Raw genomic sequence first — 14896 nt, forward strand, 5'->3', positions numbered from 1 at the left:
GTGTACTTTATGCACCGTGCGCTCTTCCCCCTCGTCATCATCCATATCACCATGGGTCTGGTCTCCTTCTGGCACCGCATTTACAACCTGGCGGGGTTTCCGATATTTCTTCGCTCGACAAACTTTTTCGAAGTCATTGAAACGGCCGCAGCCGGAACACCGCTTTCCTTTTGCGGGGCACTGTGCCGATGTGTGTGGTGGTCCCCCGCAGTAACCACACGACTTGGGTTGGCCCGCTGGAGGTGCTCCAAAACCCTTTTTGCCCCATTTCGTCGGGGATTTGACCGTGACTTTGTTGACTGGTTCGGCCTTCACAGGCGCCGAGAGGGTGGCTTCCATGTGCGCAGCCCGGGCCTTCGATAGTTCCTTGGTGCGCCCTAACGTTAGAATATCTGCCAGTGGCTTGCCCGATTCTTCGAGAATTCTTTCCCGAAGTTTGGCAGAGGAGCAGCCTTGGATGATCTGGCCCGAACCTCTTCGGTGACGACAGCAAATCCGCACGTGGACGCCAGGCTCTTCAGGCGCGCATGATAGGTATCTAACGATTCTTCTGGCAGTTGTCGTGCCTGCCGGAATATGAACCTCTCGTAATCCTGGTTGGCCATGGGCTCGAAATGTGCATTCAGGGCGTTAATTAGCGTGTGATGATTCTTGGGAGTAGCCTACACTAAGGTCTTTGCGATGTGGTGGACGTGTTTGCCTCCTAGATGAAGGATCATGGCCCTTTTTTGCTCTTTGTGGACTTTGGTGGCTTCGAAGAAGATTGGTAATCGGTCCACCCAGTCTTTCCACCTGGGGTCTAATGAGGACGGGGAACCCTCCACTACAAATGGCTCAATGGGGGGTATCGTGGCCATGCTGGGACCTGTGCACGTTGTGTTCGAGATGTAAATTGGTTTGTTTCCTTGAACTTGATCGAACGCGCTACTCCTTGTGTCCCCTACCCTTCCGTGGGGTGCTTGCGACCGCTGGCATGGCCAAGTGCTTGTTGAGCGACACCTCGGTTGCCAGTGGTGTTGGTGAAGGCTGTGCTCATTGCCCAGGTGTCCGGGGGTGACGATTCTAGCACCTCAGTGCGATGTCCTGCGCAGTGGAGGAGATCGCCCCTCCCCCGCTCGCCGTGAGCCACGTGGCGCTGGGCTTAGCGTAGGCCAAGACCCGATCCTCGAGCGTGAGGGCCAGCGCACCTCACCTGGTGGCCTCACGCACTGTCACTGCAGTTGCGGTGTGTCGTCCTTCTTCCCTCCGATGCACGGAGACAGCCGCACTTTGGAGAGGGGTCTGCCGGGCACGAGCGCCACGAGCCGGTGGCAAAGCTCGCGTCCGCTGCACAGCAGACGCGGCACTACAACAGCGAAGGCGATCCCATCCTCGTCACCAGTTGGTGTGTCGTGTGGGGCACACACAACACGGAGTAGTGCCAGCTTGGGGGTCGTGGGCCTAACCCTAAGGCTTAGTGCAATGATTGCTCTTCGTCTTCCAAGCCGTCGCCAACTGGCGTATGTGCGTGCGTAGACTCTATTTATTAGAATTGATGTCACGTGACTGTGACGTGTTCCGTCGGCTACGCCACCGACTAGAACACTAAAATATCTACATCGCAGATCATATCCAAAATCTCCCTGGAGGGAGAAAAACGGGACGAACTCGCGTTCTCCTTGTTTTTGCATTTTTTATTACAATCCTTCAGTTCATGGGATATTTAAGGCAGGCAGGCACAGATCTTTATGCGTTTCAGGATAACTTATTCCTTGTTCACGATCAATCTGACTCCAGGGCAACAATACAAATATATTCAACCTAGTGATTACATAATTTCCTGTTTGATGACAATCTAGCCCTAAGCCTTCTGGAGGAAGTAGTTTTTTTTACAATTTTACCACTTTAAAATAAAGTTAAACAAACGGAAATAGTGAAAAATAAAGTAAGAATGGCAATGTCATTATTTTACACGTGATGCACATTTCAAATTCTTGTGTCTAGTTCAGACAATTAATTTCAATAATTCTTCTCAATGGGGGAATAATTTTGGTTATCAATGAAGTTTTACTCCATTCCCAGTTCATTTATAACTGATCATCCTCTTTATTGTTCCTCTAGTGGATTGGCAAAGATTTCACCAGCTGTTTTTAGGGCCGCGCTGCAGTTTTATTTAATCTTGATCCGCAATGTCTTTATCGTTGATAATACATCTGTAAAAAGGAACCGAGGGAAAGGGATATATATATATATATATATATCTAACAATCCTGTCAAATCAGCCACAACGTTTTCACTCGCGCTGCTGCCAGCAAACAGGACACGGACCCAAATATATATATATCACCTAAACTTGGGAACTACCCAGAGTTCTCTCCTTCTTTTTTGCATAATTTTTGCGTCACTCTATGCCTGCAAGGGTATTGTTTTGACTTATACTGGGTGCTCACTTGTGTCTGGACAAAGCTAAACCTCTCTGAAGAGCTGTAATGACAGCGAAACACATGTCAGGGGTTGCTTTTATTCATTTCAGGTTGGCTTGGATGGTATTTTACCAATTCAAAGCTGTAATATTGTGCCTGGAGTAATAAAGGCTTTTGTCATTTTACAGCTCGGCGTGGATAGCACTTTGCTAATCCTATGCTCAAAGACTTTGCTGTACAAATGGCAAAAGACTTTGTCCATTTCTATCTCGGCGTGGATAGCAGTGTGCTAATTCTTTGCTTAAAAACTTTGATAGAAAAGCAGACATTTGAGGTGCGCAAATTTAGAGTGTCGCTGGTGTTGAGGGTGCTCTGTACAGGAGCTGCCTTCCACCCTATATATATATATATATATATATATATATATATATATATATATATATATATAACTAAAATCTGGCACTGTTATTTCCATAGACAAAAAACAACTTTGTGTTAAAGCCATCTTGAAATAAGTCTGCAAATTACTCTGTAGGTGCCATCCTGAGAAGGGCCGCTCATCCACAGTCATTGGTGCCTCCAATACCTGGCATCGAGGAGTACACAGAGACATTGTTTTGTAGTACTGTTTGGTTATCCACAGACCCAACCACTAATAATGAATCTATTACTGTACTACTCGCCGACAAGGCAAAGTAAATGCAAGAGGGCGCACTAACGATGGATCAGTTGAATAATCAGAACCCGGTAATAGCATTTTTTTCTCACTATAGTAAAATTAGGCATGCCAGATTCCATTAACAAGCACATCGGGGTACTTCATTTTGACAAACGGTTCTATAGTTTTTGGAAACGAGGCCATTATACCTCCTCATTAGGGTATGACCCCAAACGGCTTGCTTCTGTTTATCTGTTCACAATTTCTTCCTTTGACCCCACTTTGCCTAATGTTTTTTGAGGATCTCCTAACAGACCCATGAACGACAGCTGTAAAGTTGCTGGCTCCTGGAGGGATTAGGGAGCCGTGTTAAGATATGAGCTTGTGTTAAGATAACACAATGTCACACTACACGAGGAATTGTTCTGCTAGACTGATAAAGGGAAGATGGCCGGGTCCTCAAAGAACTACTGAGCATTTTGATGATGATGAGATGTTTGAGACATAATGCAATGACAAAACGGCAGGATAAATTAGTAATTATTTAGCAGCTTTAAGGATGACACAACTGCAGCGTACTACATGTAGAGTCACTGGTACAATACTCAGCAGTTTAATTCATGATTTAATGGAGGGGTATTCGAGGGATTGTTCTGCAGGTCTAATGACGATAGCATGATCCGGTCCATAAAGAATTGTCCAGCAGTTCTAATGGCAATATGCCACACTGTTGCCAATTACTTGGCTCTTTAGTGCTTTGACATGCAGACGTGTGTGTCTGCAATTGTGGGTTTGCTCAACGAGGGTCATCAATGAGGCTTTGGACAGAATATGCCCCATAAAGTGAGAGCACAGTAGTGGTGGATGTTTGGCTTTCCATCTAGTTGTGTTCTGATGGGGTGGTGGGTCATTGCGACCTGGTAGCCAAACCATGCGAACATGTGCTGCTTTCCGGATTGTCTTTGTGTGGTGTACCACTGCGGGTGTGTTGCTCATGTTAAAGATTGCTCAGCGAGTCTAAGGCCATAATAAGGAAATATAGAGGTGTTCTTAAATAGAGACCAGCCACGAGGAGGTGTGAAGCATATCTGATGATGAAAGGATGACATAGTACACAAGAGATTTTATTAATGGGTTTTATCACCATATGGTAGCATGATCCATTCGGGATTTGTAGAATGGCTCTTATGTCAGTAAGATGGCAGGGACAATAGGAGGGATTCAATGAAGGATTTGAAGATGCTATTTGAGTATGTCCAATAAAGGCTGGATGGTGAGATCCAGGAAAGATTGACAAGCTAGTCAAGGATGAACAACTGGCAAGGTATGTGGTGGATGATTTAGGAAATGCAATAACAGTAACCTTTATAACAAGGATGGAGGGCTGTTTCTTTATCTGGAGGTGCTAGAAAGAATCTAGTTCGCATAAAAGTCTTTGGAGACAGACGAGAAGTAGATGATTGACATTTTTCTAACCAATGCTTCAATCGGCAAGAACACTTCAAGGGCGAGCAACATATGATATGATGGAACATTTTATGAGGGGTTCCTGAACTATTGATCAGTAATTGGGCACATGTCATTTTGATTTGATTTCAGGGCGGAATGGCTATGAATCGAAAATTGAACATATCTGCTCGCTGGAGGAAGAACATCCAGATGCCTTGCATTATACAGTAAGCTTGTCACCCTACTTTGGGTGATGTTGGAGCGAGCTGTTGTGAATGGTGGATGAAAGCACTCATTAAAACGTAAAGATGTGGTACCGGACTCTATTGAGCAATTAGAAATTGTACCTAATGTATATCAACAAAGCACACCACTGCTCCGTGTCAATCTGATAACAAAAACTCACTATAGCAATCCATGCACTGCTTGTGTAATTGGGACACGTCAATACTGAGGCGAGATAAAGGCATCTGGTCTGACTTTGTGGCATGGAACAATATACACCCAGTCTACAAGTAATGTGGTAGGGATTAAGCCAGATTATGAAATGCCACAATCTGCCGCATTTTATTTTCTCACATGTTACGTTTATCTGTGAAGCCATAAGAGAACAGAACAACCTGGGAACTCTGCTTCAGGAACATTATGGGGTTTCTCTCGTCATCGCCAAGTACTTACAAAGGCACATCCAAAACGGTGGGAACTTAAACATTGACAAGTTTCCGGCTCCTTCAGCAGATGAAGGGAGATAAATGAACATGAATGTATGAAAGCTTTTGTGCTGGAGAGTGAGCATTGATTACTGGAGCTAGTTCAGGTTTGAAACCATGCCTGCTGAATGACAGTCACCCCAGGTGGGTAGAGATGTTACAGGGATGCTGGTGGAACAAGCCTACTGGCCTTTACAGAAATGAAGTGCTTCTAGCCAGTCTGTGGGAAGCCAGGGACTAGCTGCTAGCAACTGGTGGCCAAGTGGAACCATGCACTCGGCATGCCTTATTTATATTTACTTAATATTTGGTGCTTCACTTAGATTGGAATGCTATGTGACCGCCTTGTTTGCCTTTATGGGTGGGTTGCCCTGCTGGAAAGGCCCCCATGTACCTGAAGGACAACATCTTAATGAAACACCCTTTCAGGCGTCAGCACTTGACTAGCGTAACTTTAAGCTAATCCTAGAATTAAAACAAAGAGCATGATGAAGGCTGCATATTGTGCTCCAAAACTGTAGAATATTCCTCCAGGAGAGCCATGGTCTCGCCAGGAGGTGATGAGGCTCAGATGCACAATTAAAATACTTTGCCATGATGCATCCACTCCTCGCTCACCCTCTTGTGCTTGGTTACCCAGCTCGAGTTTTGGTGCTAGGTAAGTGTATGATAATGATTATGACGGCATAAGAAAGCTATCCCCTGAGGTCCCTACCTTTGTTTCACAGGAAAGGGACAAGAATAGATCCATGACTACTAGAAAAGGGGGGAGAGGGGGCCTGAGAAGAGTATTATGGGAATATGAGGCTTGGTTTCAGATATCCAACACTGGTCCAGAAGACAAAAAAAGAAAGCCTGGTTAAACCCGGAGTGTTCAGAAGTGTGAATGAGTAGGCAATAAATGTTATGGGACAGTACACCTATGTGCAGCTAAATACAAACAGGGTGTGAGGATCCTGGGATGAATTTGTAGCGTGAAAGTGGTGTTATATGTGACACTGCGCGTGGGGCCTTTCATTACACTTGTTAGCTTACACCTGAAGTTGTACACTCAAACCCGTGAGGAGGGTTTCCTTCAATGCGCCTGTGCCCAGCCGAGACTGTGAAGAATAGACTATCTCTATGTACAACAGATACTATGGGCTCTAGCCTCCTCTGACACCTGTGACGTGTGTATGTGTGTTGAGTCTTGCTTGTGTGCTTCTAGACTTACGCCGCTTTCTCCCTTCTTTGGTTCCAGCGTGTTTCGGAACGGCGACCTCCTGAGCCCGCCATTCCGCGTGCTCCTCTCCAAGAGAACGCTGGCGGAGTGGGAACTCGTCCTCAGCCTGCTCACCGAGAAGGCCTCCCTGCGCAGTGGTGCGGTCCGGAAGTAAGTACCAGACAGGCCCAAGGGCTTCCAGTGCTGTGCAAGTCACTTTGGTTGAGAGAGTTAACCCCTTTCTGGCAGTAAGGTAATTCAGTGCTCCGAGATCTATGTGCAATCTTCAGGTTACGATCGAGAATCCTTGCAGGACTTGCTCAGCATTTCATCTGTCCAGGCTCATTAAAACAAGTAACATTGTTAGGAAACAACAGTGCCTAATATTCGAAAAGCTCATAGAGGAGTCATTATGTGATGTTTGCATGTAAATGTCCCATATTTGTACTTTTCATCTAATCACAGATGGGACTAAGACGGTACCGCTAACTTCACAGGCAGCCTGATGGAATGAATGCCTAGATGAGGTGGCTTGGGTCTGGGAGATTCTGAAGATCAGTCTTTAATGGCACCAGAGAACGCAGATCTTCTGAGTGCAAGAATCTGAGAGACAGAAAACAATTTGATATGTGTCAAATCAAATGGAAACAGAATCTCAATAGGCGTCTAAATACAGAGCGAGCAAGTTGCACCACTTTTTATTCGAGGGTTAGGGATCTGCCGTATCAGAAACTCAAAAATAGGAACATAGGGTCAGGATTTTTGACTTAAAAAGGGAAAAGCTGAACCAGTAAAATGCCATAATTGGGCACATTCACACATGAACAAATATTGCTTTCTTTTCAGGCTGTGTACTTTGGATGGAGTCCCCATCTCTAGCGGAGAAGAACTGAGCCATGGGGAGTACTACGTGGCCGTCGGAGCGGAGAAGTACAAAAACTTACCATATATGGAACTGCTAGTGCCAAAACACTCCACGCACAGGGCCTTACTGTAAGTAAGAGAGTGCAGGGGTCTTGGGGAAATCTTGGGGGGTGGGGGGTTTAGCAAAAGTTCTGCTGACAAATAAGTTAGTGAGACCATGGGGAAACCAGGGAGAGGTCAGCTTCAGCCTGACATTGGCTGAAGGTTAGTTAATGTGATGTTGATAAAGGACAGTTCAAAAAAGCCATGCTGACATAGAGAGGGAGCTAGGGGGATCTGGGGAACTCTGGTAATTCAGCTATGGTCTGGTGACAGCAGTGAAAGCTCAGCCGACATGAGGGAGGTCAGCAAAGGTTACACTGATTCTAGAGGTAGGTCTACTTTAATACACAATGAGGAAGAACACTAATGAGAGGTCAGCTTGGGCTAAACTGACACCCCAGGAAGAGGTCAGCTAGACAGTACAAAGTTGATGGATGGAAATGCATGCATTCACTTCACCTGCAGGGAACACCTCTAAGCATTCCACTGCATTGTGGAGAAGTGTGGCTCACGGTGTAGAGCAGGCAGACCCGGAAGCTGAGGTCAGACCCGGGACCAGGGTTCAATTCCCGACGCGGCAGGGTCTTAAGCTCAAATGTCCACGGACTCGATAATTCTCGCTTCGGTGCCTGCTCTAATCATGGGTTCTCACTCTGCAACTCTGGGCATTAAGCTTGCTTAATCTCCACAACGGCCCCCCTGCGGCGGGATGCCTGGCTTTCACCTTGGGGATGCCCTGTAGCGGCTATCTCACAGGGAAAAGCCAGGACGGGTTCCCAAGGCAACCGCCGGGAAACCTCCGGGTAGCTGTGCGCTCAATAAATGCAATAATAATAATAATTGAGTTTTAGTTCATCTGCACTGCACCATTACAAAAGGGGACCGACCATATGCACATCTGTACTGACTACTCCGCAAAAGCAGCAGTCCATTTCGAACTACTGTGCCACATTCAGGTCTTTAAGTGGGATGAAAAACTGGGGGGATGTCTCTCAAAGGGGCGTGGCTTAAGAGCACTCTAGCTGAAAATCTGTGCTTAACATAGCGTGCCACGCGTCTGGTATTTTGCAGCTTCTATCATCGCATCCAGATATATAATAAAACAAGTAGCATTGCAACCACAAGAAGTCAAGGCTATCGGGTTTGCCAATGGTTGTTAGTTGTGAAAGATAAATAAGCAGCAACCATGGCTTCGTTGTATATAACACTGATAATGCTTCAGTTCTGAAATGATGAGACTGTGAAAGTACTATAGCGAGTCTCTTTGAAGTTAAATCGGAGGCAGTAAAGGGTGGTACTGCTGCAGATGTAAGATTTGTTTTTTATCCTGAAGGTGAGGGCAAAAATAGAGAGCCCGATAGGGACCCGTTCCAGCACCTGTTTTTTTAGAACTGCTGGTGCTGAGCACCGGCAGGACCTGGCCCACTTAAAGCCATGGCCACATCTCTTCTAAACCAGAACATAACCTCAGACCAGGGGCGACTCCTTCTAAAGAGCGGCCGTCAAACTGGTAAGTCGACCACTATGGACAGGTCAGATAGACTCAGGTAGGTGGAAGTGGCCAGGCAGGTGGAAGTGGTCAGCCAGGCACAGACCAACACATACAAAAAGTCAGCTGCGGTTGTGTTTTACTACCGAGAATTAAGCTACAGATAAGCTGACAGCAGATGCATGTCAAATACAGAGCTGCTGAAACCGGGGAGGTCAGCTAGACTTGACACCACAGAATGGTCACGTAGACCAAGGAAAGCCAATTACAATTTTCTGTCAGGAGGAACACACCATTTATGTGCATATTAACACATGGGAAATGTTTGCAAGGTCTCTGCTGGCACCAGGAATATGTCAGCTATGCTCAAGCTGATATGTCTAGATTTCAGCTAGAGTCAAGCTATCAAGAGAGGAGAGCTTGGTCAGGCAGGGCCAGGATCGCAGAAAGCACATATAACCTATGGCTATGCTAAAAGCAGAGACATCAGCTCTTGTTAGGCTGCTTCCAGGAATTTAATGCACCCTAGGAGGAGATTGTGCCTCCATGGTTAGGTAGCAAAAAAAAAAGACACATGATTGTGGCAGAGTAGGCCGTATGCACTAACGGGCCAGGGTGCAATTGGTACACTACCAAGAGCTGGAACCCTGGCACTGAATGAACAGCATCCACCCTCTCCTCACACACCCAAGTTGCTGTTGCAAGAGGTACCAACTCGTCAATGCTGTGACTCCTCATGCAGCCACAGAATAGCTCACTGAGGTCCAGCAGCCATAACTCCTGCTGTCTGCCCTTCTTGGTCAACCCAATCCTACCCACCTCTATGCATGCACCCCAGACACGGACAGCTCACCTCGCTGCTCCCCTTTCATCAGTTTGAGAACGTAAAACAAGCCCGTCATTACCATTCTAGCTGCAGAGCTATCTGCCCCACCGACTTCGGTGTAAATGTACTTGTGGCCAAATACTTGAGAGGGCATGGGCGCCCTCTCCCTATGCCCACTCGGAGCTTGGCACGAGGAAGCATACAGCTGTCCACTGGTCCTGATAACGGGGTTGCTGGACTGTATGTGAATACACGCAGGAGCAGCTAGGGGTGAAAACACTTAGCAAAATGGCCACTCGGATAATGAGGACATAAGATGGAAGACTACATTAGTGGAATGCATTGCAAAAGTGCCTTAATGCAAGGGTATCACCTAGCAGTCTACAGCCAGCCAAGCATGCCGTATGCTCCAAACATCACTTCCAGGTACAAACAGCTCTGCATTTCCAGGCTTCGGCAAAAGAGACTTTGCTATTTGAAACTGGAGTACCAGCCATTTGCAGGCAGAGTGTCAACGTTCCGCCACTGCACCAAATGGATATTTTCCCATTCATGCACTGCAATGGAAGCACTCCTTTGGCAGTGTAAGGGTAAGTGATAGATCCAGATACTTCCTGCTGAGTAATCTATTTGTAGAGTAAAACACTACATTTATCTTCCTCATGTAGCTTAAAACACATTTCATCTTAAACGTAAAAAGGATCTCCGTGGATATAAAGATTAACATAGCTAAGAAATATATTATCAGCTGAAACAAAATGAAGACTTCAAAATGCTGAATTGTTGATTTAACTTTAGGGTAACTATGCTGACTAACCCTTGACAAAGAGTCCCACAATCACGAATATGTATGGCAATGTCCACCAGGCTACTTCTCAACATAAACGTCTTTATTACCATTCAATTTGCCTTAATCTTATCTTAAACGCTGTCGCTTTTTTTAATATATAATTGTTTTCAATGTTACGTCATTGTCAGTGTTACCTCATCAATATATTTCTTCAATAATGTATTAGTTCAATTTGGTTTCATTATTTCCACACAATCCTGTAAAAAGGCCTGTTAGTGCTTAGTGAGGACCAACAGGAAACACCTGTTGAAGCTCCCAAAGAGGACATGCACAACACTGTTGACAGAACCACTGTCCTTAAGATGGTGCTAGTAGGAGTAGCCAATGTTTTGTCGTCTAGTTAATTGAAAGCGCTTAATATATATTAATAAACGTAAACATATTAAAAAAATGAGAGACCTCAACAAGACTGAAAGAAACTGCAGCCGGTCCCATCCAAGCTGAAGGAAAAAGTAGAGGCTAGCCATGCCATGGAAGTTCACTGGCCTAAGACAAAAAGAGATTCAAGAAGCAGTTTCTGAAGATAGCAACATGGACCAGTAAAGTACCAGTATATTAATTGAGGTACTTGGAAGCAACTATTAACAAGCATTGGCAAAACTTATAGGTCCAGCATTAGCCGACAGTCTTTTGGCTTTGACAGTGCCTTATTTTTTCATGGTTTTTGCAAAACTTTATTTGTAGTTTAGCTACTGGGCCCTCCTCAATCTTAAAAAAGTTTTTTCTTGGTCCTCAAAAGCACAGATGTCCTAGGCCTGCCGAATGTGCTGACGTTTCCCCTTATATCGCACAAACGCAGACAAATGGAAATAGCTCTAGGTGCGGCACTGCAAATCAAACGATCTCCCTCGGGCACAGACCGGACACCCATACACCAGGGGTGGCTATTTAGACTGTGGCACATGCTGGGTATGGCACGTATCTCCCTCTCACTGCAGGGAGATAGTGCCTCCTTCGCAGCCCCAAAGGTAAGTATATTATACATATCATTTAGTAAAATCAAAAGGTTCAGGCTAACACCATATCTAAAAATGTTACAGTTCTCCTATATGTTTAGCAATTATACCCAGCGTACAAAACATTCCCCAATTGTTCTAATTACCAAAAGACAGATTAACATTCTCATCAAACAATTTATTTTGCCTCTTAAACAGAGATAAGTACACAAGAGTGGCAACATATCTTCTCTTCTTTAACCACAAAGTCTAGAACGTCCTCAATAAAATATATAATTCTTTTAGGACTGTCTGAAATGAAAAAAAGAAAACAGCAAAATGGTATAATATAAACTAGTACGTTTTTTAACAGAGGACTTAGCAAATTGTCTAGGGTTTGGGTTCATTGAAGGTTTGAAGGGTTGTATACCTTTGGGTTTCTACAAGTAGTTCATGTATAAAGGCTTACAACTCCTAAGGGTGGGCCACTGGTAATTTGGCCCTAACCTTGGCAAGATGCTAAGGTAATTCATGGCAAAGTGACTGCAGAGCCTTGCTGGACCTATAACAAGACCAAACTGTTGTGGCTCTAATATCTACCTCAACCTGCGGAGCTCCACGCGTCTGCATCCAATTTTCAAAGGCCAGTGGAATTCTTCTTTTCAGTCACTCCTAATGATACTGACGGTGTTGGCTATGACATGGTTGATTAGCAGGTCATGGTATTACAGAGAATTCTAAGGCTTTTTTACACCAACAGTGACCCCGAATGCAAGTTTATTAACATATGTGCTTTGGTTTTTGCAGGAACCATCCCGAGAACAGGCGCAGGATACTGAAAGATGGGGTAGGTGATAGTATACAACCTAATCATAGAACAGGCAGAATGTCCTCAAAAATAGGGATGAAAATTGGTTTAGGGTTACAGTGTGAGTGATGGGGTGCAATGAGAGGGTATTATGGTTGGCGGGTATAAAGGGAAGGATGGGATTGGATGGAACAGGCCATAAATAGTTTCAAAGAAAATGGTAAGCAAAGACAGTAGCTGTTATGAGACGGAAAAGAACTTGAGGAAAGAGTATCTCCTAGATGATGTTGAAATATGAATTGGGAGGGATTGGTGGATTCCCAGGTTACACATGGGATGAGAGCCAAGTGGTGCAACGGCTTGTCTTGTTGGAATTACTCTCAGGCGAGATTCTTAATGATTTCCATATATTTGAAAACAATGTTAGTTGTGTTCAAATTATAGGCCATATGATTTTTTGGTCCGCCACCTATACTCACCGAACATATCTGACATTTCTCTTCAGTTCACCAAAAACTACAGCGGTTCTCAGGATGGGGTGAGTGATTCCGCCCTCATCAGTCCTCCAGAACAGGTAAGCGGCCGGAGGATGGTTTCTTGGACTCTGTAATTGATGGATGGATTTCAGTTTCAAATTCCCTGTTCAGAGGTATATGTCCTCCTTACTTTTTGTTTATCTTTCATTGTATTGATGAAGCTTCATTGTAACTTTGGAGTAAATCAACCAGCTTGGAGTGGAAGGAAAACAATAAGCATATTTCATTTAAAAATCAAACCTAGAGAATTTCAGGATCACAGCCTCCTGATCACAAAGCAATAGGGAGGGCCTGGCATCTGCTAAATAAGTATAATGCACTCCACTTAGCAGAACTGAGGTCACCTAAAGCATATAATGCTCTCAAGTTCTGTTTAGCAGAGTGCCCAATAACACTAGACGCCAACAAGGGGGTTAGAGGGATGGGAAGCTAAAGCAGACCGAATCAAGCTCTGGTGTGGAATCAGCCTTTACATCATTCAACTGTAGTCAACTTGCCTACAGTGAGATGACACAATGTGGTAAACCCAGCACCCCCAGCTTCAGACCAAGAATCTGCAGGTCTGTGGAACTGCAAAGGCGTCAAATTAGACACTAGACTCTCAGATGTTTACCTCTGTTACGTCTCATTCGCTGGATGCCCTACCTCTGGTAAAGGAATGTCGGTAGGGAGATATAAATGTTAGACAGCACTGAGAGCAGGGAAGAAATCCGTGTGGCCCATTAGAGGCCAGCATCATCCAGAAAAAAAGAGAGCCATCAGAACAAACTACTATTCTAATGACAGACCCACCTCTGCAACCAAGAAAGATCTGGATGTGATGAAAAAAAATACACCATGCTAGAAACATGTATCGAATGCACTGCATAGCAAAACAGACAAAAGAAAGATGCGAACAATGCAGTTCCCTTTCCTGTGCCCTGGTTAAGTCAGGCCAGAGAAATGTATACATCTATTTTGCAATCCTTAAACCAACATGAAATATGTGATTGCGAATCCTGTGTGGACTGAGCAAACACATCTTAATATGTCATGAATGAAAAGAATATATGTTTCTCCAAGTAAGAAGTGACATCCTAACCTAACTGTTCAAATGTGTCACATTTTGCAGCTAACAGTGTTTGCAACTGTAAAGACAGTGTTTATTTATAATAAAGAAGGCAGGTTCTGAAGTTGTAAGTATGAAGTCTGTGTGGTTTGGCAATTATTGAGGACTCCAGGGCATAGCATGTGAGAGATGGTATTGTAATGGCTGTTCTCTAAAACAATTCTAGTCCACATGTTTCACAACTTATAAATCCCTATGTTGCGTCATCAGGGCTGAAGACAGAATTCAAAAAGATCCCAGATTAACTGCTGTGGAAAAAGGTAGGGCTATGACCTTTTTCAAGATGTGCCCGGCGTTAACCGCCCTTGTACCATTCAAATTACCAAGCAATGAGGCAGGCGCCGGAGACCAGAAGGCAGGAAACAGAAGTTTTATTCCGACGGAGCAGAACACATCAGATCGGACAACAAGGTATCGTCTCGAGGTGCTCTAACAGCCTCTCGGAGGCCTGGCCTCTTATACACTGGTTTATGGCATGTGACCTTTCTTTATTACAATCAGAACATTGTGAACAACAAGGAAAAAGACATCCCCGTAATCCTCGTGTCAATCCCACCCCCATATACCTTCACAATAGAGGTCCTCAACCTGCTGATAAGAGGAGGGGGTCATCACGCAGCTGAGTGTTTCGCCAAGTCTTAGGATGTGTGCGCCTGATCAGATCCCAGGGGGTGGGGAGGCCCTGATCAACAGTGTGTCCTTTGAAGAGGGGCGATTCCATACAATGAGGGGCAGTAAACGGTATCTCCCGGCTTAGGCAATGGCCTCGGACCTGTGTGGACAGTCGGACACGGGGTGAGGGGTCATCAAAGGAGTGGTATTCATGCCGCGTGGACAATCCAGTGCGGAGGGAAGGTTTATCAACAGAGGGGCATTCATGGGAGGAGAGGAGGTGCTGGTCAGGCGCTGGCGTGACTCCCAAGGACAGGGTCATGCGGAAGGGTCATGCTCATGAGAG

The 14896-nt window shown here is 45.1% G+C and overlaps 1 protein-coding gene across 1 annotated transcript in view; it reads left to right on the top strand.

Annotated features, from left to right (window-relative positions):
* Positions 1 to 14896, top strand: part of DCDC2B (doublecortin domain containing 2B) — a 203693-nt gene that overhangs the window by 60737 nt on the left and 128060 nt on the right. The window contains exons 3-7 of the mRNA XM_086955671.1: positions 4660 to 4736; positions 6460 to 6591; positions 7267 to 7413; positions 12294 to 12333; positions 12800 to 12868. Of these exons, the coding sequence (XP_086811797.1) occupies positions 4660 to 4736; positions 6460 to 6591; positions 7267 to 7413; positions 12294 to 12333; positions 12800 to 12868 (465 nt within the window). The remainder of the gene's footprint in view (positions 1 to 4659; positions 4737 to 6459; positions 6592 to 7266; positions 7414 to 12293; positions 12334 to 12799; positions 12869 to 14896) is intronic.

The sequence above is a fragment of the Lissotriton vulgaris genome, chromosome 2_1 (assembly GCF_964263255.1).
Source record: "Lissotriton vulgaris chromosome 2_1, aLisVul1.2, whole genome shotgun sequence".
NCBI lineage: Eukaryota > Metazoa > Chordata > Amphibia > Caudata > Salamandridae > Lissotriton > Lissotriton vulgaris.